Here is a 27,433-nt window from a genome sequence, read left to right as displayed (position 1 = left end):
GCTGAAGGGAGTGCCCTCGGGTGCAAAGAACGGGACAATTCGTTGGTTGGAACACCAGGAGGAAGCTATTGAACATCTCAAGAAGGCATTGACAGAAGCTCCTGTGTTGGCCTATGAGGACTTTTTTCAACTGTTTATTCTCCACACTGACGGGAGTTTGCATGGACTTGGGGATGTGTTGTCACAGATACAAGGTGGAAGAGAGAAGGTGATCAGTTACACAAGGCCGGAACTGTCAGGGCTGTCACCATTGTTGCCAGGGAAAGCACTTTCTGACCAGAGCAGGCCTTTGCACCTGACTGTTGGGGGTGAGTCTGATATAAAAGAGACTGAGCACGGGAGAATGGGGTTTTTAGCGGGTACCCAGCATGTGCAACAGGAGAAGGTTGACTCCCTCTCTGCTGACCGACGCCAAGCTACAGGCCCGCATTGCACCCTTCCATACTTTGTTTATACAGACTGTGTACCTCCAGAGACTCTTTCCCTCTGACCTCAACAGTACTTTCCAGTCGGTACCGCTGACAACTGCTGACATTCTTTACAGTACTAAGCCTACAGTGCATGCAGTTTGTAGTAGTGAGACTGCAGCCTCCACTCCGGGACTTTGTACACCATTTGCAGTGCTCCAGACCTCCCCTCGGTCAGCACATTGTTCCAGGACCATGAGACCACGTGTAGGAAGACCAGGATACTTCGTCACTGTTCAGAGACAGTGCTTCACTTTTCCCCAGGACTGGAGTGCTGGAGGCACTGTGGTGTAATCATAATGAGCATGATGGGGTGCTGTGGGGGAATTCACTATGGGGGTGTAAATCAGTATGGGGGGCATTTTTGAGGACTTTGTACTCTATAAGGGGCATGAAAGGGGTATAGTTTGGGGTGAGAACACTAAAGGGCTTCAGTATTGGCATAATTACTATGTACCTGTCGTGACACGTATCTCTCTCCTTGGTTTTAAAAGTTGAGAAATGTGACTCTGCCTACTCCGCTAATTGTTTCCTTTTAAGACTATTGCTATGGGTTACCATGATTTCTATGTACACCACTCTTTAGTGACAATAATCTGTTTGGCTTTGCTTTTTAAATTTTCTAAAAAATATACTGATAACACTATTATATTTTCAGGGTCACAGTCAAGGGTAAACGTCCCCCCACTACCTCAGCCAATACAGTATAACTACCAGCTTTGTTTTTGCTAATTACCTCATAATTCAAATTATTGAAACCAGTTTTACTGTATGTCCCTCTCACCCTATGATTCTGGAAAGCATAACACCCTTACCAGAAAATAGTTAAAGATGGCAAGTCACATGCTCAAAATAAAAAATTGTGTTCCACTGATTCTGACACTTTTTTTTTTACCATTTTGTGATGTGTCATACCATCACAGAGATATTCACAATTATTTCTTATGGAGTGCAATATGAGTTAGGGTTAGCGGATTGCGCTAAATAAAATAAATAATAAAGCGCAATCGCAACCCGGGGTCTATCGTGCAGAGATGGAAAACTGCTGCTAGAGAATAATGATGGAACACACGGTGAGCGATTGCCTGGACACACTGTGTTAACGTCACATGGTGTGAACGGAACATTAAGCACCAAGCTCCGTTACTCCACAGAGAGGTACTGAAACAAATTTGTACTGAGTACTCTGTCCTGTTAAACATCACAGGACAAGCACGTGAACTGAACTTGCACACAGAAACGAAAAAGCTGTTCTGCAACTGAGCTGAGTCACTCGCACTCAGAAACGAAAGAGATGCTCTGCAACTGAGCTGTGTCACTCGCACACAGAAACGGAACAGATGCTCTGAACTTAATACCTTTTCTAGGGTTGTGCTTGCTCTGGAATGCTACTGTGCTAACCACACACATGTAGGAACCAGATGCTAAGTCAATGGCTAACTGCTCCCACTGACGCTAGCTGCCTGCCTATGTGTACAGTCCCAAACTGGACAGACACACAACACTTGCAGACAGAGTGCTAGAGACTCCACTCACATAGCCCTACATAAACTGATAGCACACCGGCGTGCGCCTCTGAGAACCTTTTATACACTAGGCTCATGTGCAGTTGGACAGGACCTTCCCCGTGGACCAATCCGGCACTGCCACATCACCAGAGCAGCTGACGACCGACCATCAATGAGAAGGCGCCATGTCACGGACATGCACTTTCGCTTCTGGTACCCAGATGCTGCCAATCACAGCCCAGCAGCAGATCTAACATTGTAAGACGCTGCAAGCTGTGTGCCCCAGAGGGTGAGGTAAAAGCAGACACCCACAGAGAACATTTTGAAGAAATGCCCAGTCAAATGGCAAGTAGAGATTTCACATACTGTGCTTGAGAAAAAACAAATGTGAATATCTCTGCAATGGAAAGAGGCAGCGGAACACGTAAAATAGTGGAAGAATCAGAGTCATTAAGACATATTTAAATAGTATTTACCTTATTTTTTTGAGTACCATATATACTCAAGTATAAGCCAAGATTTTCAGCCCATTTTTGGGGGCTGAAAGTCCCCCTCTCGGCTTATACTCGAGTCATACCCAGGGGTCGGCAGGGGAGGGGGAGCGGGGGCATCAAATTATACTCACCTGCTCCTGGCGCAGTCCCAGCAGGTCCCTGGCTCCCCGGCGCCCCAGTTTCCTCCTGTACTGAGCGGTCACATGGTACCGCTCATTACAGTAATGAATATGCTGCTCCACCTCCCATAGGGGTGGAGCCGCATATTCATTACTGTAATCTGTGGTAACGGTGACCGCTCAGTACAGGAAGAAGCTGTGGCACCGGGGAAGCAGGGACTGCACCGCGCCAGGAGCAGGTGAGTATAACGGGGAGGGGAGTGCAGCACTGCGCGATATTCACCTCTCCTCATTCAAGCTGCCGCCCTGTCTTCAACGTCTTCTGCAGTGATGCTCAGATCAGAGGGCATGGTGACGTGGTTAGTGCGCGCCCTCTGCCTGAACGTCAGTGCAGAAGACGCTGAAGATGGAGCTGCGCCGGAACGAAGTCAGGTGAATATTGAAAGTGCCTTGGGCCTGAGCGACGGAGAGGTGAGTATGTGATTTTTTTTTAATCGCAGAAACAGCAAATGGGGCAAGTGTCTGCATGGAGCCATAATCAACGTTTGTGCAGCACTATATGGGGCAAGTGTCTGTATGGGGCCATAATCAACGTTTGTGCAGCACTGTATGGGGCAAATGTCTGTATGGAGTATCTTATGGGGCCATAACGTTTGTGCAGCATATGGGGCAAATGTCTGTATGGAGCATCTTATGGGGCAATAACGTTTGTGCAGCATTGTATGGGGCAAATGTCTGTATGGAGTATCTTATGGGGCCATAACGTTTGTGCAGCATTATATAGGGCAAATGTCTGTATGGAGCATCTTATGGGGCCATAACGTTTGTGCAGCATTATATGGGGCAAATGTCTGTATGGAGCATCTTATGGGGCCATAACGTTTGTGCAGCATTGTTTTGGGCAAATGTCTGTATGGAGTATCTTATGGGGTCATAATGTTTGTGCAGCATTGTATGGGGCAAATGTCTGTATGGAGTATCTTATGGGGCCATAACGTTTGTGCAGCACTAGATGGAGCAAATATCTTTATGGAGCATCTTATGGGGCCATAATTAACATTTGTGGAGCATTATATGGGGCAAGTGTCTGTATGGAGCATCTTATGGGGCCATAATCAAGGTTTGTGCCTCACTATATGGGGCAAATATCTTTATGGAGCATCTTATGGGGCCATAATCAACATTTGTGCAGCATTATATTGGGCAAATATGTCTATGGAGCATCTTATGGGGCCATTATTAACCTTTATACAGGATTATATGGGGCATATTTTAATATGGAGCATCTTATGGGGTCATCATAAACTTTATGGAGCATTATATGGGGCTCCTGATTCAATATGGATTTTCAAACACTTAACCTACTGATGTCTCAATTAATTTTACTTTTATTGGTATCTGTTTTTACTTTTGACATTTACCGGTAGCTGCTGCATTTCCCACCCTAGGCTTATACTCGAGTCATTAAGTTTTCCCAGTTTTTTGTGGCAAAATTAGGGGGATCGGCTTATACTCGAGTCGGCTTATACTCGAGTATATACGGTAATTGATACGTCCTCTAAGTACAAGGGAGAATGTTCAATATAGGCGCATTGTATGGCTGACAGCTAGTGATGAGCGAGTGTACTCGTTGCTCAGGTTTTCCAAGCATGCTCAGGTGGTCTCCAAGTATTTTGGTAATGCTCGGAGATTTTGTTAGAGTCATCGCAGCTGCAAGATTTATGGCTGTTAGACAACCTGAACACATGCAGGGATTGCCTGTTTGTTAGGAAATCCCCACATTTATTCAGGCTGTCTAGCAGCCGTCAATCATGCAGTTGCGCGACTCAATCATAATTTCCGAGCATGCCCAAAATACTTGGAGGCCACCCCAGCATGCTTGGAAAACCCGAGTAATGAGCACACCCGAGTAACGAGCACACTCGCTCATCACTACTGACAACCTTTCTATGAATTGATGGACCCATTCAAGGTTGATCTTTTTGAAGTTTTAATGGGTGATTTTACCCTGTACAAGGTGCTTCAAGTTTAGCAGACACAAAGTGAAAAATGTGAAAATGTACTAAAGCTGGTATGGAGCTACTTGAATCCCTATCCCTCTGGTTAGACGTGTGTTTGGTGTCAAACAGCACCTGAATGAGGCTCTCCATCTCCTATGTATACCACAGTTTTAAATCTCTTATCTGCTACATAGAACAATTTATAAGTTAGAGAACAATTTATAAAAGTTAGAGGTGTTGCATAGTTTGGTCACAGAAGAAACTTGTGAGAGTAGATTATATGGGGTAATTCAACTTTTATCTACATAGAAAATGAGGTACATGCACCAGCTTCTTAATACAGCATAACAGGAAGTCTAAAAGACCTTTTACCAGGGAGAAATTCAAACCAAAGTACAACAAGCATATGCATTTTTTTCAACTAAGCATAAACCAGTAACAAGATTGCCATCTACTGTCAGAAAAGTGTAAACTCCTCCTGCACAGAAATAAGTCTGTATCTGTTGCATATCTGCCAACAAGAGGTATTTTGTAGCATTCTGTTTAGAACATCTATATTTTGGTTCATTTGCTTCTGTTTTTGCAGGTGTCCAAGTAGAATTATTTGGTCTTGCAAGACGTTATTGTGACATCTAACTCCACTATTCATCAGCGTTTTGCCTATAATAATTAGTTGCTTTTAATATTTCAGAATCACTTTGTAGAAGAGTAATATGTATTTTTCTCTAATTACAGGTTATTATCGCCATTACACCCAAGAACCTGTGAATTTTGGACAAATAGGTTATGGAACGCCTCATAATTATGTTGGGTGGTATGAATGTGGTGTACCCATTCCTGGAAAGTGGTAATGCCTTGAAAATAGTATTCCAAAATTTAACTGGTTATTTCCTACTAAATTTGGTGCCATTTGTTGGACTTGTACATAAAAGATTGGTGGCACAACATTGGAAATTATTATAGGACAAAGATCACAAGAAATCTACAAGCTTCAAGAGATAACTAGAACACTGTGTGAAACTAAACGTGGTGCTGCTTCTAAATCGTATTGGAAGCCAAGTTAGACTGCTATCATGATTATCTATTGTGGTGCACACTGGCCACTTACAGTGAACCCCTGAAAAGAAAGTTTACCTGGATTAACAACTCAAAAACTTGCAAGAATGCCCTAAGCTTGCTGTGCATGCTTACTTGTAAGACCTCGACTGTTGTTCTGAATAGACATGGCCTCCATCAATAACCACTGGCTGAACACTGTGCACTTCAAAAATACACATTGCAATCATGCTCATGCTACTAGTTTTCATGTGATATAGGACAGCCTGCTTTTAAGTAAACATCTGATAGATATTATTCCTGATGTCTAGTTGCTTGTGGACATTAGTACTTTCTCTCTACTTTGGTGGCACATTTCTTTTAACATGCATAATTTATATCTATGAACTATATCACAGTACCACAGCTGACTAAAGCTTGATAAACATAAATGCAGCATTTACCAATGACTTCAGTCCATTGTTCATTAGCATTAACTGTGAATTCTGATTTGCATTCTGTTTATTGGGTACATCCATTTTTTTACTTGGGCCATGTAACACTGTATTCACCAATATACAAGCAGTTGTCTAGTTCAAAAGTTACAACCAGGCACTTAAAGTGGCTGTTGCATCACACTTAACTCATTTAATATTCAATCATCTAATTTTGATGGGAGAACCCAATGCCAGACTGACATTTTCCCTATTAGCTGGTTTTCTCTTCATTATTGTTGTCCTTCTATGATGTCCTTATTTCAAATTAGAGCATATGGACACTGGTTATCCCAAAGGAACATCTCCTTTAATAAATATTAGATATTAACATTAAAAATTTATTCATTTATATAAGAAAGAAGGAATTTTTTTCCATCCCCTGGTCCCACTGGTAAGCTGAAACAATACAGTCATATGTGGTATATGGTAAAGCCCACCACATACATTAGGTGTATGTAGGCCAAGCCTGCCAATTTTGTTGAGATTGACTGACTAATGTGTATGGGGTACTTACTGACACTTCTCTCGATAAATGTTCTCTATAGAAACAAGTGTTAGGCACTGACAATGGCTTACTCCTACTGATTGTGCATGTATATAGAGAAATCGTGAAGAATAGCTGTTGGTTGAATAAGCATGGCCTACAGTTGTAGAAAGTGTATGGCCAGCTCGACTCTATTCTTTTACTAATCCATGTAATATAAAGATAGTCAAATTAGTAGCAGACTAAAACTGGAGGTTAAATAAATTAACATAAGAAAATAGATACTGCTTACAATAAAGATGTAACACACATCAATGTGCATTTAAAGAGAGATTCCACCTTTAGCTAATATGAGCATTACACAGATCCTCTGTAGGGGCACTCCTGTTTAAGTTATACTGAAAAGCCAGTGAAAAGAGTGGTTCTTGTTATGTCTAACTCATTGCAATCATTTAGTACATTGACCTCAATAGTCCCTTGGTAATAATATATTTTGAATAACCTTTAATAACTGAGGATTTCATTTGACAAACCCCTTTAAAGGGACTCTGTCACCTGAATTTGGAGGGAACAATTTTCAGCCATAGGGGCATGGGGTTTTCGGGTGTTTGACTCACCCTTTCCTTACCCGCTGGCTGCATGCTGGCTGCAATATGGGATTGAAGTTCATTCTCTGTCCTCCGTAGTACATGCCTGCACAAGGCAATCTTGCCTTACGCAGGCGTGTACTATGGAGGACAGAGAATGAACTTCAATCCAATATTGCAGCCAGCATGCAGCCAGCGGGTAAGGAAAGGGTGAATCAAACACCCGAAAACCCCGCCCCTATGGCTGAAAATTGTTCCCTCCAAATTCAGGTGACAGAGTCCCTTTAATCTTCTCATTGTCTAGCTTGGTTCCTCAAGAATAGGGGTTTACCTAGGTTGCAACCCATTTTAGTACTTTACTATTAAGTTGGATCAATAGAAAATGAATGATAGACCAAATTGTTTGTCAGCTACATTTGTACGTCGGTGCATTTATAATTGCTGTTAAATCATTGTTCTTAAACATTACAATCAAAGTCATAAGATTACATACTGTAATGTTACACCTTAACTGTATTAATTAAAATTATTTTTTTTCGCAATTTCTGACATAAATCCTAGCACTCATTCCTTCTCTTTTTAGAATTACTTCTGTATGTTGAGAATGTGAATGACAGAATATTGCTAGTGACAATAACTTATTTAAGCTTTTATTTATTTCATCACATTCTCAGTGGCTCAGAAGTTTACATACACGTGACTAGCATTTGGTATCTTTGCCTTTATATTGTGTAACTTTGGTCAAAATTTCAGTCTTCCACAAGCTTCACACAACACATTCCTGTAGTTTTGGTACATCTCTCCTGATTGGTGTAGCTAGATCAGGCTCGTAGGCCTCCTTCCTTGACACACAAACTTTTTTTTTTTTAATTCTGTCTATAAATTTAGATTATTATTATTATTATTATTGTCCTTAAGCCTTTTTTAAGTATGTTTGGGGTCATAGTGTATTTGAAAGACCCATTTTTGACGATGTTTTAATGTCCTAGCTGATATTTTGAGCTGCTTTGTCATTGCCATCTATTTTGTGGAGCGCAGTCACTCGTGCAGCAAATAACTCCCACAACATGAAGCTGACACCCAAATCTTAAAGTTTAAGACAGCATTCTGTGGTTTGCAGGTCAGCTTATAGTAGTTAAACAGTTTCACCTAATTTCATTACACCAGAGGCCTTTTCTCCTAAATCTAAGATTTTTATCCCCATGTGCAATTGCTGCCATTATTGGAGCAGTAGCTTTTTCACAACTGAGGGTCCTTTGAGGTCATGTTAAAATAGAACATGATTTACTCTCGATATAAATACAATTGTACTGTTTTTCTCCAGCATTTTCGGATGGTCATTTGCTGTTGTTCTTGGATTGATGTGTATTTTCTACACCAAAGTACATTTATCGCTAGGATTAACTTGTGGATATGTGTGGTCCCATGGTGTGGAAACTTGCAGATTATCCTTTATGCAGATGCACCCGGTACCTTAACGAGTTTGGAAATTTCTCTCAAAGATGAACTAGACTTGTGAAACTCCACAAGTCTTCTTCTGATATCTTACCTTTTTTTTGTTTTGATTTTCCAGTAATGTCAAGGAAAGAGGGACATAACCCCTGAAGGTAGGCCTTAATATACTGAGACATGTACACTTTCAATTAGTCTATCAAAAGATAGATTTTTCTGGAATTTTCCAAGGTAGTGTACTTAAAGGCACAGTCAATTTAGTGTATGTAAACTTCTGACCCAATGGAATTTTGATATTGTGAATTGCCTGTGTCACGTGCATAGTAGTCATCCACATAACTTGTTGACATGGAAACTGTGGAGGGAATAAATATGAGTTTTATTTACTCCATTCTAAGTGTATGTAAACTTATGACTTCAGCAAATGCAGTGTGTTTCATTGCATATGGTAATTTGATTTATTATATGAACAGATGCTCACATTTAATTATAACAACTATGTTTTCTGATTTCAAACTGGATTTGAAATCCTTTAAGATGTTAATAATAAAAAGAAATGTTGCAAATATTTTATTAGATTTTAGTTCTTTTCCTTTACACACCAGAATTAATCTGGGTTCAAATAACCTCTATTTTCTTAGGCTCTGTACCAGTAACAGGTACAGTGCTAGTAAAAGTTGCCCAAGCCATGTAGCCATGTACGAGCTGTAGCTCCTGCACGCTCTGGCACCCTACAGGAAAATCGGGTCCCATTTCCAGTGTGTTGCTGGGTGTGGGGTGCATCACATTCACTTTTGGGCTTCAGGAGCCGCCGCACACAATCTAGGGGACACCAAGTGGTTTTAAACAGTCAAACTTTTACTGAACATTTCACAGTCCTTACAGTAGAGCATGTGGGATAGGGATAGGGCACAACAGGTTGCAATCTTTCCCTCAGGTAACGGACAAAACTTCAGCCCTAACACTCATTCCTGATAGAGTATCCCTTTTCTTCTGTCTCCACTACCACTATGGATCCCTCTCCATCTATGGCAGTGCACCCACATTTCATCATTTTTCGCCTTTGATGATCCGAATCCACCTTCCACTGCAGGCTTGCAGGTGCGATGTGCCAATGGCTCCTGCACCAATCTCGAGGTCCTGGGTCCAATGAATGAATCCTCATGGAGGAGTTGAATGGCAATCCACAGCCCCGAGTGATAAACCCATGTTGGCCCTAGCAGGCCACTGCACCTGAAAGCCACAAAGAGCTTGCTTAAACCTTCTCCTACTCCTAACCATCCATAATCAGGAAGTATCTCTCCTTTTATTAACACTATTCCCCTCCCATCTGTGGGCATGTACCTAACATTAAATATTCCTTATCTATTCCCTGTCTCCTACCATATATTATCAATAATCCTTACTTCTTTTTTTCTATAAACACTTATGTTTATACACTATCATGGAGGTTTGGCGTTTGTCCCGCTTTTCTACACATCAATAGCATATTACATAGGGATTAGATACATACACATTAAATGCATAAAACACATAACACTGTTCACACTACACATAAGCATACGACGGTTGTCTTTATGGTAGGGGCAGGATAAGACAGTCCACATCTTAACACTAGTATGATTGTTATATGGGCTAAGCCCCCTATATCACTGTATAGCTCATTTAAAATGCATTTTGGAGGAGTCAGACTCCCTTTAACCTGAGATTTAACAATAAACCTTAGGCACCTCAGATACAATGAAACATGTAAGACAAATTAAGTAATTTCATTCACCAATATAAGCACACATATGACTAGATCAAATTACCAAAACTTGTGAGCATCTTTTTCTTTATGGTCATTTGCTTCCCAGGAAAGTTTGGGGTTGCCCTTTATACCAAAAGTAGGAATAAGTGGATCTGTGGAAGTTCAGGTTCTGGTACCCAACCCAAACTTTATTCCAAAGTTCATTTCGGGTACCAGAATTGTACCCGAACTTGATCCAGAACCAGAGCCCCATTGGAATATAGGGAACCCCACCTTTGGAGGAGTAAAGAAAAATTATCTCTCTCCATTTTTTAAGTTTAGTCTATAGCAAGACACCCAGTTTTTAGTTTGCAATGTTTGTGGCCACAATACTTTTAGGTTAAAAAGTAAATAGTTTTTTACAAGCCTTTTTGAGCAGATTCTAGTTTAAAAGCCACTTCAAATATTCTTATAAATAAGCTTCTTAGTGATTTTAATCCCTTTATGATCTGGCAATTTTTTGCGATTTCACTTTTTCCAAAAGTTCTAAACTTTTTCATTTTTCCTTCAACATGAAAAATTAAAAGTATTAGAGCTTCTTTTTTATCGGTTGAGTTGTAGTTTTGAATGACAGCATTCATTTTACCATGTAATATACTGTACAACGAGGGTGAAAAAATCCAAATGCAGTTTTGTGTTGTGTTTGGGGGTTTTGTTTTTACAGCTTTTATTGTGTGATAAAAATGACTTAGTAATACGATTCTTCAGGTCAGTACGATTACAATCTACAGTATACTTTTTTTATTTTTAATGGTTAAAACAATTTAGAGAAAAATTATTGAGTTATATTGTAATTTTCTTTTTTCTTTTTCCATCAATGAATTTGTGTGAGAGCATGCCAAGCTGACATTATTTATAACATTTTAAGGTACAAACCTTTTATTTGCTTTTTATTGCATTTTTAGGGGGCCACTGAAAGACAGCAATTTTATTATTTTTGAAAATGGAATAGGAGATTTAAACGTTTATATTTTTATGTCCGCTTAAGGAATTTGAAATTGCAGTCTTGATTGCTCTATATATTGTGGTACCACGATACTACTGTATATAGTAATGTAATGTGCTCCTATGAAGTTCGGCAGCATGCTAGGCTTCATAGGATAACCAGTAACGGAGATCTTCAGTAGGCAGATGGGAACTAGTACACATACCATATAATGATTGGCAGATGCATTTAAAAGGTTATTCAACAATCACCAGAGCTAGCTATGGTCACTGCTGTTGCTAGTAGATGCCGAACGTGTAACAGAGCCAAGTTTTATGGGGGTTCATTCCTCAACTTGCTCCTTAGATCCTTTTCACCAATATGACATATATTTCTGTTATTTGGTTGCAAAAGGGTTAATGGGAAAATGCTTTTCTAGGGCACCTGGTGTTGTTTTTTTCAAGTATTATTTTGAGAATTTCCCAAATAAATAGAAAGCTTATTCAAAGAATATTTGAAGCATTTTTTATAGTAGATTTTGAGGAAAATCTCAAAAGCTTTGTTAAAAAAAAGAAAACCAACCCTTAGTCCATGTTACCATGCTAAGTAATTGCTGTGCTTTCCTGCTGCATTTTGTACAGAAGATCTGCTGTGTTTACCAGCTCAAGCAAAGTGGAAAGGAAACACATAAAAAAAAATCAATAATCAGAGCAGACTGGTAATGAGCATTTTGCAGAAAAAAAATGGAAAAAAAGCAAAGTTTTTGCACGTGGGAATATTGCTTTTGAAACAGCAAATCTGACATGGTGTTCAAAAGAAATCCACGTAAAAAATCTAGGTTGTTATTGGCAAGGCTTTCAGATCTAATGCAGTTTTTGTGATGTGATTTTGAAGTGGCTTTGAAGAGATTTTTTGAAGCGTTTTTTGTAGCCTTTAGATGTGACAGTGTCAAGTTTTGAGACAATTACTACAGGAATCCGCATGAAGAATGTGACATGTCACTTCTCTTTTTCCTTCACAAAGTTTTTTTCATTACAAAAAAAAAAGAAACCTTACAAAAATGATTGTATAAATAGGAATGTGGATGTCTCTTTGAAATCAATAGGAAGTGTATTTAAAGAAAATGAGAAGCTATTTTTGATGTGGATTTTGAAGTGGGTTTGTTTCAAAATACTTATCAAAAACTCTGAACACAGTATTAACCCATTAACAACCAGGGGTATTTCCATTTTTGCATTTTTGTTATTAGTTTCCCTTCTTCCCAGAGCCATCATTTTTTTTTTATTTTTAAGACAATATGGCCATGTGAGGCCTTGTTTACTGCAGGACATATTTTATTTTTGAACTACATCATTGCTTTTACCATATCGTGTACTGGAAAACGGGAAAGAAATTCTAAATGCGGTGAAATTGCAAAAAAAATTCCAATTCCACAACTATATTTTGTGTTTTTTCTTTACAATGATCACTAAATGCTAAAACTGACTGCCATTATGATTCCCCAGGTCACTACGAGTTCATAGATACAAAACATGTATAGGTTCTTTTTTATTTGAGAAAAAAAAATCCAAAGTTTGTAAAAAAAAAAATTGGCTGCATTTTCCAAGACCCGTAGAGTCTACATTTTTTGGGATCTGGGTCTGGGTGAGCGCTTATTTTTTGCGTGCCGATATGATGTTTTCATTTATATCATTTTGGGATAGATACGATGTTTTGATCGCCTGTTATTGCATTTTATTACAATGTTGCAGCAACCAAAAAAACTTAATTCTGGCGTGTTTTTTTTCCTCATAACGCAGTTTATCTGTCAGATTACTTTTATATCTTGATAGATTGGGCATTTATGAATACGGTGATACCAAATATGTGTATTTGTAATTTTTTTAAATTGTTTTGTTTTGAATGGGGCAAAAGGAGGGAGACTTGATCTTTTATGTTTTTTACATTTTTTAAAAAAACTTTTTTTTTACTCTTTACTTGCTTCAATAGTCTCCAAGGTATCATCTGATCCCTTATGTTACACATAGCAGGGCTGCAGACCCCAGGTTGTCATGCCAACCCATTGGCGCCCGCGATCCTGTGACAAATGTGCCGATGGGCTGAGCTAAGATGCACATCTGGTTGAGTGAGTTAAATGCTGCTGTCAGATATTGCAGCGGGTGGATCAGAACAGATGTCATGTTCAGAAAAAGGTAGGGGGTGACCTATGACGGATATACATGTCATAGGTCGTTAAGGAGTTAAGGTATGCTTACAAAATATTTTCTCTCAAGCATTTTTTGAACAGATGCACTCTGAAGAGTGCCTGAAAAAGCGTTCAGAAAATGCTTGATAGACTCATCAAGCAATTTTTTATTGCAAAACGACTTTGTTGTTCACAAGTTCACACTTTTGATCACTTTCAGGTTTACCAAATTCCAATGGACAAAAGGAAGTAATGGGACCATTTTTCAAATATTTTCTTTTCTAAAATCGATGCATAATTTACAATAGAAGTCAATAGGTCAGCTAAAAAATGCATTGAAGACTATTAGATGTCTTTTTGGGAATTTTTTAGCTTTTTCTAGAACTGCTAGCATTTTATTATTTGCCTTATGGAATTTAAAAAATGGCAGAAAATATTTCCCAAAATCCAAATAAACACACTAAATTGCTAAACTTTATTAGACAGCATGAAACTAAGCAAGTTTGCAAAAGATTTGCCTTTTCTGTCTGCTGACATTCTCCTGCAAATAGAGGTTTTATTTTTCGTAGCTGATTTCCATGGAGCTTGGCCAGAACTCAGGCTGAGATGGTTCCAGGAGCAATGTTAACTCCTAACATACCAGCCACCTCTCTCTGGCCCAAATGCCCTTTTAAGAAAACATTAGCAAAAAACATCAGGATAAAAATGCAAAAAAAAAATGCTGTAATTTCCTTGAAAAAATTTTTATGTGAACATACCCTTAGAATTCACATGTTCCGTTTTTCCTCAAAACGTGGCAAAATGACAACCCTTGTAGTAGGTCATCACTGCAATGCTAATACATCTTGCTCACATTACTCTATACTGTACTAGCGCTGTTTATTTTATTTTTTTTCAGCTTCTTTTTCTACTTTTTGGATAACATTGTTTTGCGACCATGAATTCCATTTTTCTGACAATCAGAAGACCACCAAGAACAGATTTAGAAAATTAGCACAGTAGGTTTCAAAATAAAATGTTTTAACGTCTGTGTTCCAAGATAACAGGAAAAAATAGTTTTCAACCAATAAGCAACCGGTACTCACTTCGCAATAAGCAGATGGCCTCAAAATATCTAGCAGCCACTAAAATAATTGTCCATTTTCTGATTAATTGAAATTTACTTGAAAAAAGTAATGGTTGCTGCTACAGCTATCTCTTTTGTTGTACCTACTCTCAATTTACAGTAATGTCTTATCAAATTATAGATACATACTTATTTGAATTTCCATTTTGTTAGTAATGAGACAACATGAAACCATTTATTTTTTTTAAGGTTATTATACTTGCTCAAATCATAAATAAGTCTCAAAATGTAAACATTTAAACAGGAAGATCAGGTACCAGTGCTCCTTCTTTTGTAACATGTATAGTATAGCATAATAAGTAAAAACTAACAAAAAATATATATTTGTAGTAGTAAATGTGTTACGTGTAATGGAAACAGTAAGCAAAAACATCTAACATTATGCAATAAAACAAATTACCATCTCCAATAATTGGTGACATTTGATTCTTTCATGTACATTTCTACCTGTTTATGTTGGAACTTCAGAATTCACTACAGTTACACCCTATTTGATGGTGCTATGCTATGACATGTATTGGAAAATGTAATTCTTAAGCAACTTGTCTGTTTTCAGGGATTGGACAACATCGTTCACATTACTTTGCAATAATGTTTGTTCTTTATACATTTTTAAAAATAAATGTATGTTATATAAAATTATTTATTGTGGTCTTTTACTGCATGATTATGTGAAGTGAAAAATCAACTAAACAACTTGGAAGATCTGTTGAAGAAATATCGAGGACTACAGTATCTATCCTATTCATCTGAATGGGACTTTCAGATATCTGAACCTAAATGTTGGAGGGTGCTAGAAGGTCCTTTGACCACCCTATGAGGATCCTGTAGCTACAGCTCAGATTATTAGTGGGAGTTGCAGACTCTATCAACTTGTGTTGGAGTGCCTTGGCAAAACAGTTCACATTACTCTTTCTACTGTTTGTTACCACTGGGTAGTCACAAGAGGAGCAGTTGATACCAGGGGTGTTCTTATCTATCCAGTGTTGCATCAATTTGCTTGCCATTTACAACATGTGAACTATTGACACTTTTTCTCATTTAGGGTATCAAAGGGTATAGAATACTTACAGGTCTTTGAAAATTTCAACCTCTAGATGGGCAAAGCTGGTAGAGATATATCCCAAAAAACGTGCAGCAGTAATTGTAGGAAAAGGTGGTCCTACAAAGTATTGCTGAATACAATTGCACGTCACAATTTTTTTGATTTATATATTTTTTAAAAATTAGAAAGGCATATATCATTTCCATTATATTTCACAAATACTTGCTATGTTGTGTTGGTATATCACTTAACAACTAAATAAAATACATTTAAGTTTATGACTGTAACTTGAAAAAATGTGGAAAAGTTCACACGGTATGAATACTGTTTCAAGGCACTGTAATACACTTTAAAGGGGTTGTCCACAACTAGGATTACCTCTTCATAAACTAAATGTATGACCCTGATAAAATAATAAAGCCTTTACTCGCCTCTCGTGCTGGCGCCATTCTAGCGATGTTGGCACTTGAGGTCCCAGGGTTGTGATGCAGTGGAATGGCATGTTATGCCCGACGCCCAATCAGCACTGGCTTCACTGTCTATGCCTTCAGACAAACTGTACATGAAGAAGTTTGAGATGAGCTGCAGCCCTGGCTTCCTCTTCATGTAAATGAACACCAAGAAGCAACCAAGCAGTCATAAGATCCAAATATATAATACTTTATTTAAATAAACATAAATGATACATATAAAAAACAAGAACAGACAGTGTGTAGCAGGGCTAACAGATGGAAACAGCCACCAGCTCTCTCTTCCAGCTTATATATCCAAATATATAATACTTTATTTAAATAAACATAAATGATACATATAAAAAACAAGAACAGACAGTGTGTAGCAGGGCTAACAGATGGAAACAGCCACCAGCATCATGTGAAAAGAGCCCAAGGTTGGTGCTCACCCATAACCAGACAAGACCAGTACATGGAGATAAAGTAAAGTGCATCACATAGTGGCAGACAGAATTACTGAACGCCACAAAGCAAGGAAAAAGTAAACTAAGGAGAAATGACTCCTATTCAGTAACTAACAGCCATAGTAGTGGCTGAAAATTGCATAGAAACGCATAATGAGGGTGAGGCCATCGACCTTGAGCAGCTCATCAGTCATCTTAATGACAATGAATTCAATATTAGCCTTACTTGTGAGTGGAACAAGTCACAAATCAGCTTCTTGGATGTCATGATTGGTATGGACGAGTCAGGGAATATTTTTACAGATATTTATCGTAAGGCTACATCCACCAATATGGTTCTTCATGCCTCATCATGTCATCCACGTCATATGATTTCATCTATACCTGTTGGCCAGTTCCTCCGTTTACGGAGGATTTGCTCAACAGAGAATGACTTTGAGAGACGGGCCATTGAATTAACGAAACGCTTCATTGAACGGGGATACAGCAGGCGGATTGTTAAGAAAGCATATCATAGGGCAAAATACTCAGCCCGCAACCGTCTGCTGTATAAACCCCAAAGAGACAAAGCACGTAGTGGTGGGGATCAATTGAGATTTATTACTAATTTTCATCACCAGGCGGATAAAGTGAGACTGGCACTCACTAAGGCCTGGCCTATTCTCCTCACTGACCCCACCATCTGCAAATTTCTTCCTGAAAGACCTTTACTTACCTTTAGACGGGCTAGGAATTTGAGAGATATTCTGACTAGGAGTCACTACACAGTACAGGGACCCAGGACATTTCTTGATAATGTATCGGCCCCAGGGGGTTGCACCCCATGCGGCCATTGCATTGCATGTCCGAATGTTGATAGGTGTAATACGTTTACCAACGCCTGTGGGTCCAAGGTATATACTATCCGGAAGCGCATTACTTGCGTTTCAAGATACGTTATATATTATGCCACCTGTCCCTGTGGACTCATTTACGTTGGAATGACAACTAGACAATTAAAGGTCAGAACTAGGGAGCACGTCCTTGGAATTGAGGCGGCCGTTATATTAGGGTTGAACAATTAATATAAATGTTCAATTCTCTAGTTGCCTACTCCTGGCCTAATGGATATTGATCATGTGCACTAAAGAAATACACCAGACACAGTCAGCTGTAACTCTCCTTGATCAAAGTGTGGCTCAGCTCCAAGAAGGGAAGTTTATTAGTCAAACACAATGTTATATATCTCCTGTAAGGGGGCTCGGTTAGTTCTAAAATGGGAGTGATCGGATGTATTCCATTGGTTAGTGGGTTGGGCATGAGCAAGTCCATGGGCGGATCCATGAGGTCATCAAGGTGGGTTGGTCCGTGAGGTCATCAGAGTGGGCGTCGCTGTGGGTGGATCCATGAGGTCATCAGTGTGGGCGTCGTCTTGGATACCAGACCGCATGGTCTGCTAAAACAGGAAATGGCAGCCATCTTCAGTGTCTTCATTGTTCATCTTGGATACCAGACCGCATGGCTCTGGTATAGGAGATGGCAGCCATCTTAAGTGTCTTACTTTGTCTGAGGAAAACTTATGTAAGGTTAAACAATACATGTTATAGGTTGCTTCCCACAATTACCTTATGTGTTGAGGTTAATTAAGTATTTGATCTTATGGCTCTCCTCAACAGTCCCCCCTAAATACTTTATTAACCTTTTCTTTTATCTTGATCCCACCGTGGTTCCCTAACCCATCGATGTTAAGTGTTATTATGACATCAGAGGCTTCATGACAATATGGATGCTATAGACACCAGAGAATGTGTGACTAATTATGGGTATACTGAGGAGGTATATCGGAGCGTGTTACCAGTGTCCTCGGGACTTCCCAACCTGCTGGATCTATTACTCTCCAATCTCCCATCTCCATGGTTACTTAGAGTAAAATACACATGCGACTAACCCTGTTGTACACATCCTAGATCCGACCGTCTTGCCCAGGAGGGGGAATTGGAGTTTTCACCAGTTTGAGACAAGTTTTCCCTTGTGGAAAACCTCCCTTTGTAGCTGGACTTTGACAAGCAGGTCAGATCCTACTCTGTCCCTAACTGTCTAACAAGTTTATAATGTGAGAGATGGATCCAGGAGGCGCTCAGCAATCCTGACCGAAGTAGGAGTAGTCAGGAGCACTTGGTAGGGACCCTTAAATCTCGACTCCAGGAATGTCTTTTCTGATGAACTTCTTTACAAGCACGTAGTCACCAGGTTGGAAAGCATGGGTACCTTCACTGGAATCTGGACCTGGAATGGATGATAAAACTCGTACATGTGTTATTGACAGTTCTTTAGTAACAACAATTACATAATTTACAAGAATATCACTTCCCAAGGCTAGCTGTTGTGGAAAATATTGACCCAATCTTGGAGGCCCCCCAAAAAGAATCTCGTATGGTGTGAGTTTAATGGGACCCCTTGTAGTGTTTCTGACTGAGTATAAGGCAACGTGCAAAATGTCTGTCCAAGTCTGACCTCCTAACTGGCTTTCAGTATTTTATTTTTCAAGGTGCCATTCAGTGTTTCTACTTTCCCACTGCTGTGTAGGTGATATGGAGTATGTAAACCCAAATCCGCTCCCACTAATGTTCATAGTTCCTTAGACAGTGCTGCAATGAACGCAGGTACTTGGTCACTCTCAATTACCTCTGGGACCCCATATCTGCAGACTACTTCAGTCATCAGTCTCTTAACAGTCACTCTGGCAGTCATGTTGGTTACTGGATAGGCTTCGGGCCATCCTGAGAACATGTCAGTCACTACCAGTACGTACTCGCACTTCCCTACTTTTGGCATTTGAATACGATCGATCTGAACTCTCTGAAAGGGATAGTGGTTTAGCCAAATGTTTCTGAGGCGGTGCTGGATTGCATGTTGCACACACAAGGCAGGACTTGCAATATTTTTGGGTGACAGTAGAAATCCCAGGTGCCATGTAGGTCTTCCAAATCAGGTCATTCATCCGATTCTTGCCTCTGTGGGTGATACCGTGTGCCCATTCTGTCACTGAAGGGTACAGATTACGGGGTAGACCTTTGTGTTCACCCTCCAGACTCCATCTTCATCTTTTTTTAGTTCCTCCTTCTTGCCATGACTTCTTTTCATCATCTGATGTCTTGTCTTGATGTAGATGGATAATCCTCATAAGAGAGGCTTTAGTCCCTTCTTCAGTGTCTTGTGACACGTACATCGCTGCTTTCTCTTTCCTAAATGGATCCACAGCATAGGTTTTTTCTGTTTTGTCAGCAAAGAAGTTCCCCCTTGCTTCTGGAGAATCCAATCTCCCGTGAGCTTTGATCTTGATCACTGCAACCTCTGAAGGTAGATTCAGAGCGACCACAAGTTCTTGTATGATAGCAGCATGTTTTACAGGAGTTCCACTGGACGTTAGGTATCCTCTGGCTGCCCAGATACTGCCGAAGTCATGAGCCACTCCAAAAGCGTATCTTGAATCCGTGTAGATGTTGACCACCTTCTCCGTCGCTTCCTGACAAGCCAACGTCAAAGCTTTAAGTTCCGCTTCTTGTGCAGACATGTGCGGTGGTAGCGATCCAGCTGAGATGACCTGGTCATGTGTAACCACGGCATACCCCGTATGGAATCTTCCTGTTTTATCTGCAAATCTGGAACCATCAGTGAAGAACGTCAGGTCAGCATGTGGGAGTGGGTCTTCAGACACGCTTTTCTGGGAGGCTACTTCTTCATGCATTTGTTCGAGACAGTCATGATCCTCTGAGTGTGTAGAGGCATCTTCTCCGAGAGCATCAGTATCATCCACATCCCCCCTGGAAAGAGGAAGCAGCGTGGACAGTTTGAAGATGCTGCAGCGGATAAGAGTGACATTATCCGGAACCAAGAGCGAACATTGGAGTCTCATATGATGCTGCACCAACAGATGTTTAGGTTCCAACAAAGCAATTATGTCGTGTGGAGCCATTAAGAGAACTGGATGTCCTCAGATGATATCAGAAGTTTTGTCCAGAAGCATATGTGCAGCATGAACAGCTCTGAGGCAAGTCGGGGAAGCTTGAGACACAGAGTCCAGGCGGGCAGAGTAGTAGCCGATTGGTCTTGTTCTTCCCCCATGTTTTTGTGCTAGGACTCCGAAAGCATGTCCTGCTACTTCATTGACAAACAAGTAAAAAGGTAGTTGATAATTTGGGATTCCAAGAGCTGGTGCAGACTGTATGGCCTGTTTAAGAGCTTAGAAAGCTTCCACGGATTTGGTACATAGTGGAAACGCTGACATCTTGAGGTCATCGTACAATGGCTGCATCAGCTTTGAGGCATCTGGAAACCTTTGGCAACAATAATAATTGATAGGTCAGCCAACTCATCCGAGGCCCTTGTCTTAGGTTCTTGGCAGAACTCAACACCAGAGTCCCATGTCTCGTCATGCTCCTGTAGAAAGGCATCGGCTGTTTTTCTGGATCTAGAACTTGGTTCAACAGAGTAGCAGCGTGCCGGGGTGTAAACTTGACACAGATGGTGGGCTCCTCAGACATGAGCATTGGCACTGTTGGCGGTGGCACCTGAAGCGGGAGTAGAGATGTAGTCCCTTGTGTATGAGGAGCCGGAGGAGGTAACAGTCCTGGAATGAAGGGCTCTATTTGGGCAGCTCCAGTATCATGGTATGGGCTCCAGGTGACGCAGGCAGTCTTAAAAGCTTTAACAGTCCTGTCCTCATTAATGCGAGTTATTGCTGCACGAAGTTGTTGAGCACTAACGTCTGGATGAATAGGGTCATAAGTAGGGGTCACAGCATGTATGATCATTCTACACAGGAGACTGCCAGCTTTAGTCACCGCTATGTCCCCAACAGCTATCTGACCACGTGACTCAACAATGATTTGACTGTCAGCTTGAATAGTCGCCCCTCCTGCTTCCACTATAGCTCTAGCTACACCTCCATTGTGCTCTAACCGAGAATTGGCAGCATTAACAATAGCGTCTGTCTCCATTGTTGTTATGTCACCCTTTCCCACCACTAACAAGGGTCCCTCAGGAAGTTCTTTTTCAAAAATAGGTTGCCAACATTCCCTCCCCTTTGTGCTTCCTGTGCTATTGGTATCCCCCTCCCACATTGAGCCCCCCCCTTGATACAGTCGCCACCGTCCCATACAGGTGTGCGCTTGGCTGCGAGACAGCCTGTGAGGTACTGGGCATAGGGTTATGTAGGCTGCGTGAGAGTGCTGTTGTGGAAGCATTGGGAGGAGAGGCCGCTGCTTGGAGCATCTCATGTGGGTGTGCGGCTAAATTGGCAGTGGAAGTGACAGTAGAAAGGGTAGGTGCTGGGGACGATCCAGGTGGGAGGACTGCTGGATTCACAACAGGAGTGATAGAGGAAAGGGTTGGTGCCCCATTGGAAACAACAGAGATAGGAAACATGGGTAAAGCCTGTTCACTTCCCGAAGGAATATAGTATTGGCCGTTAGTGGTCATTACTGGGTAACAAGGATTTGGTGATGTGGCGTGTAGCCTTAATCTGAGATGTTCACCACCAGGAGCAGCACATTCGCCATCCACAGCATGGCTGCCTTCAGAATTAACACCTTTGCCATCCACAACATGGCTGCCGTCAGAATTATATTTACCACCACCAAGATGGCTGCCGTCAGAATTATATTTACCACCACCAAGATGGCCGCTATTAGAATTATATTTACCACCACCAAGATGGCTGCCATTAGAATTATATTTACCACCACCAAGATGGCTGCCATTAGAATTATATTTACCACCACCAAGAAGGCTGCCATTAGAATTATATTTACCACCACCAAGATGGCTGCCGTCAGAATTATATTTACCACCACCAAGATGGCTGCCGTCAGAATTATATTTACCACCACCAAGATGGCTGCCATTAGAATTATATTTACCACCACCAGGATGGCTGCCGTCAGAATTATATTTACCACCACCAGGATGGCTGCCGTCAGAATTATATTTACCACCACCAAGATGGCTGCCATTAGAATTATATTTACCACCACCAAGATGGCTGCCGTTAGAATTATATTTACCACCACCAAGATGGCTGCCGTCAGAATTATATTTACCACCACCAAGATGGCTGCCGTCAGAATTATATTTACCACCACCAAGATGGCTGCCATTAGAATTATATTTACCACCACCAAGATGGCTGCTATTACATTTAACACATTGGCCATTAACAAAATGGCGACCATTACATTTACCACATGGCTCTGAGCCACCATTTTGGCTGCTATTACATTTAACACATTGGCCATTAACAAAATGGCGACCATTACATTTACCACATGGCTCTGAGCCACCATTTTACGGTGGTGGCCGCTCACAAGATATATTTTTGTAATACACAACTCAAAACTCTATTCTTTCTATTCCTTTTCTCTTCTACCCAATTTCCAATTTTTCCTTTTTTTTTTTTTTTTATATATATGTACTTTCAGAGACTCTTTCTCCTGCCCTAGCAATAGACAACAATCCATTATCTTCTAGGATACCTTTTCTTTTATCTCAAGACAAGCTTCCACTCCAGGGGCTGTAACCATCCCCCCTTCTGGCATTCCACACAATTTCCACTAATTTGCATGAGTCTAACTTGCCATCTGAATTTGGCTTAGTGCCCATACGGCAGAACTGCATTAATTTCTTCATCTTTCTATAGATATACAGTATATATATATCTATCTATCAAGATAACAAACACCAAACAAACAATAAGACGGGGGAGATGACTCAAACCTGAGATTCTAAAAGGGAACTGAGTCTGCAGTACTCAGCTCCTATGCCTTCTTGTCACGTGGTCCCTGTCTGACTTCCGTGCTCCGTACTTTACAAACCAATTATTCCCTACTTTGTCAAATTGCTCCCTAACTCACCGGTCCCCGTGCAGAGTCACTCACTCGATGTCACGGGGCAAAAAAAAAAAAAAAAAAAGGAAAACTATAAATTTAATTGGCTCAAACTGAGTCAATCACTCCAAGTTTCAATGAGCCGCTACACAATTTATTATGCCCGAACTGAGCCAATTCGCTCCAAGATTTACCGGGTCCCCCTAGGCCGAGTCAATCACTCAAGGTCCTAGTCCTCATGTACAGAACTGAAAATCTTATCACAGGCGACAACCGTATACCACAGACAAAAATTATTTTATTTTTTTTTCCTACACTTGCTTTCTTTCCTTCTTTAAAAACAAAACCTGTTTTTCTCGTCCTACCACATGCTTTGCTTTCTGTAAACACTTGCTTTGACTTTCCTAGAAACCCGTTCTGTTCCAAACACAATGACTACCAGTCATACCCCTCTGTAAAAACCAGTTTTTCTTGTTTTATCACTTGCCTCTAGCCCTCTGTAAACACTAACCTGCTTTGACTGTCCTTACACAATATTTCTCTTCTTTACTACCAATCATCTCCCCTCTTCACAACATGTAACAGGCAGTAGGCAACTAAAACGTGACGGTTCTTGCAATTAAATGACCAGCAGCGGAGATACCCTTTCTGCCGTCTTACAGATACCAAGAAAACCGGGCACGGTCAGGCAATCTGCACAGGATACCCCGAAGGACACAGGTAAAGACTACAAATTATAAAAATCAGCAGACTTACCGTGTTCTGTTAAGGAGTTGATCAGTCTCCAGGTTCGGGGTACTCAGTGCATCCAGCCGTTCCAGTCGCCGGTTCTACAGGGTTCAGGGCTCTTCCTCTGCTGGCCCCCCGTTGGGCGGCCAAATATTAGGGTTTAACAATTAATATAAATGTTCAATTCTCTAGTTGCCTACTCCTGGCCTAATGGATATTGATCATGTGCACTAAAGAAATACACCAGACACAGTCAGCTGTAACTCTCCTTGATCAAAGTGTGGCTCAGCTCCAAGAAGGGAAGTTTATTAGTCAAACACAATGTTATATATCTCCTGTAAGGGGGCTCGGTTAGTTCTAAAATGGGAGTGATCGGATGTATTCCATTGGTTAGTGGGTTGGGCATGAGCAAGTCCATGGGCGGATCCATGAGGTCATCAAGGTGGGTTGGTCCGTGAGGTCATCAGAGTGGGCGTCGCTGTGGGTGGATCCATGAGGTCATCAGTGTGGGCGTCGTCTTGGATACCAGACCGCATGGTCTGCTAAAACAGGAAATGGCAGCCATCTTCAGTGTCTTCATTGTTCATCTTGGATACCAGACCGCATGGCTCTGGTATAGGAGATGGCAGCCATCTTAAGTGTCTTACTTTGTCTGAGGAAAACTTATGTAAGGTTAAACAATACATGTTATAGGTTGCTTCCCACAATTACCTTATGTGTTGAGGTTAATTAAGTATTTGATCTTATGGCTCTCCTCAACAGTTACACAAAAAGATACGTCCCTATTAAAAACTATCCCGAGGCATTTCCAGAGGTACCATCAAAGTGACAGTTCACTCTTTAGGGTTCGTGGTATAGACATGCTTAATGTCAACATTCGGGGTGGGAATCTTTTTAAGCGGTTGGGCCAGTTGGAGACACGATGGATCTGGCTGCTCAACACAGTAGATCCATTTGGCCTGAATGAAAATATCAGTTATGCTCCATTCTTGTAGTCGTCACATTGCTGCACCTCGCCTATCCGCATCTTGTTTTTGGTTTTAAATTTGGTTTTAACTGTTTGTTTTATTACTTATTAGGATTGTTTACATCACCTATTTCTCTGGGTCACTTTCACCGTTGATGGGGTTTCACAACCTGTTGCTGACAGCAAAGGAACCAAGCTGGAAGAGAGAAATAAATAATAAATGGATTATTCCTGACACTACATGCCATCATACGGACTGATGTCTGCTAACACTGTGTGATTTGATTTCATCTATGCTTATTTAATCCTATGGGGCGTGTACCTATTAGGTTTGAGCATTTCCCACTACTCCATTGTGCTTTTTTAGCTTTTTTAGCCTTATCATTACGGAGATGTGTCTTGTTCCATATGATTTTCATCTGCTTTATATATCGCACATATAATGTGCTGTTCCGCTGCTTACTTTTGCTGTATATTGTATGTTTTTTGATTATTATATAATGTACCGTTGTTGCCCGTCCTGCTGCCCTTCACTAATATGGTGATCCGACTCCTACATTGTTGTGCGCATGCGCCGCTTCGATCTGTCTATCTCGCGCCGTCTGGGTACGCACTTCCGGATCACGTGGGGCCCCACGTGCTTCCGGTTGCGGCGTGCACCGCGGCGCCGAGGTGGGCGGGCGGACCACGGCGCATGAATGTGTTTTAATTATGGCAGACTGTATATATAGCCGTTATTGTGCCCTCCTTATTTACGCGCCCCCTGAGGAAGGTAGTCATACCGAAACGCGCGTCGGGGTGGATTGGAGCCCCCGTACCAGACAACACAGCTACTACGGGTATGTGCAATCATTATGCGTTTCTATGCAATTTTCAGCCACTACTATGGCTGTTAGTTACTGAATAGGAGTCATTTCTCCTTAGTTTACTTTTTCCTTGCTTTGTGGCGTTCAGTAATTCTGTCTGCCACTATGTGATGCACTTTACTTTATCTCCATGTACTGGTCTTGTCTGGTTATGGGTGAGCACCAACCTTGGGCTCTTTTCACATGATGCTGGTGGCTGTTTCCATCTGTTAGCCCTGCTACACACTGTCTGTTCTTGTTTTTTATATGTATCATTTATGTTTATTTAAATAAAGTATTATATATTTGGATCTTATGACTGCTTGGTTGCTTCTTGGTGTTCATTTCCATATTGGTGCAGTTATCCTTATGTCCATGCATGAGTGGTACATCTTTACATCTTCTGTGATTGGTATTATCCATACTTATCTTTTGTACTACTAATTATGCATATTAGAATTTCTTTATATATTCCTCTTCATGTTCAGTTTGTCCGAAGGTGGAGACAGTGACGCCTGCGCTGATTGGGTTCCTACTACTGCACAGTAATAATATACAGCTCCCCAGTATACAGTATGATGGGACCACTGTTCCCTTATGCTCAGTATAATGGGCCACAGGATGCCTATTCAAAGCATGGTGGGCCACAGCTCCTTTATATACAGCATGTTGGACTCACAGCTCATCAATAAACAGGATGATGGGCCCACAGCTCCCCTATAAACAACATGATGGCCCCATAGCTCCCCTGTCACGACTCTATTGTCTAACTCTAGGGGCGCCTTAACTTTCCCAGTTCCCTCGAATACTTCTGATGGTGAAGACACTGGGGCCACATACCTTGCCTTAGCTCCTGATTCCACACTCAGTCTGTAGTCCTCCCCCACCCAGGGAAGAAGGTAGTAGTGTACCATAATACACCAACTAGACCAGCATGGTAATACAAACAGGGATAACAGAAAATACTAATCATACAAATATACTTACACATGCAACAGAGGTACACACCGGGGAGTGGAAGATGGGGTCAAGCCAAAGCAGGAGAAGGAGGGGAATTAGTACACACCCAAAACCTAGCAACAGTCTCAGATAAATTCACCAAACTCCTTCTCAAACAACAATCTCTAACCACCATCTATTAACCATGCTGCATCAACTAGCTCTGGCAATGAGCGCTTGCCAGGGCCCAGATTATATAGGAGATGGGAGTGGGTAGCAGTGAACAGCTGAGAGCCTTAATGCGGGATATCTTCCAAGAGTTCTCAATAGAGCAGATTAACTACTGCACTGCTAAAAGAAACCTGCACTATTTAATATGAAGGTGAAGTGCTTCTAATCAGTGCACAACAGGAGAAATCAGACTCTGTGGTCTTCTGGCTCATCTCTGTCACGGAAAACCA

The 27,433-nt window shown here is 41.0% G+C and overlaps 1 protein-coding gene across 1 annotated transcript in view; it reads left to right on the top strand.

Moving 5' to 3' along the window:
- FNDC1 (fibronectin type III domain containing 1) overlaps positions 1-7,189 on the top strand; it is a 344,034-nt gene extending 336,845 nt beyond the window's left edge. Inside the window, exon 20 of the mRNA XM_077283151.1 lies at positions 5,324-7,189. Within this exon, the coding sequence (XP_077139266.1) occupies positions 5,324-5,439 (116 nt within the window). The 3' untranslated portion in view covers positions 5,440-7,189. The remainder of the gene's footprint in view (positions 1-5,323) is intronic.
- Positions 7,190-27,433: the final 20,244 nt, after the last annotated feature.

Source organism: Ranitomeya variabilis, chromosome 2 (assembly GCF_051348905.1).
Source record: "Ranitomeya variabilis isolate aRanVar5 chromosome 2, aRanVar5.hap1, whole genome shotgun sequence".
Taxonomy (NCBI): Eukaryota; Metazoa; Chordata; class Amphibia; order Anura; family Dendrobatidae; genus Ranitomeya; species Ranitomeya variabilis.
Note: the sequence above shows the minus strand (reverse complement) of the source record. Positions and strands in the feature narration are given on the sequence as shown.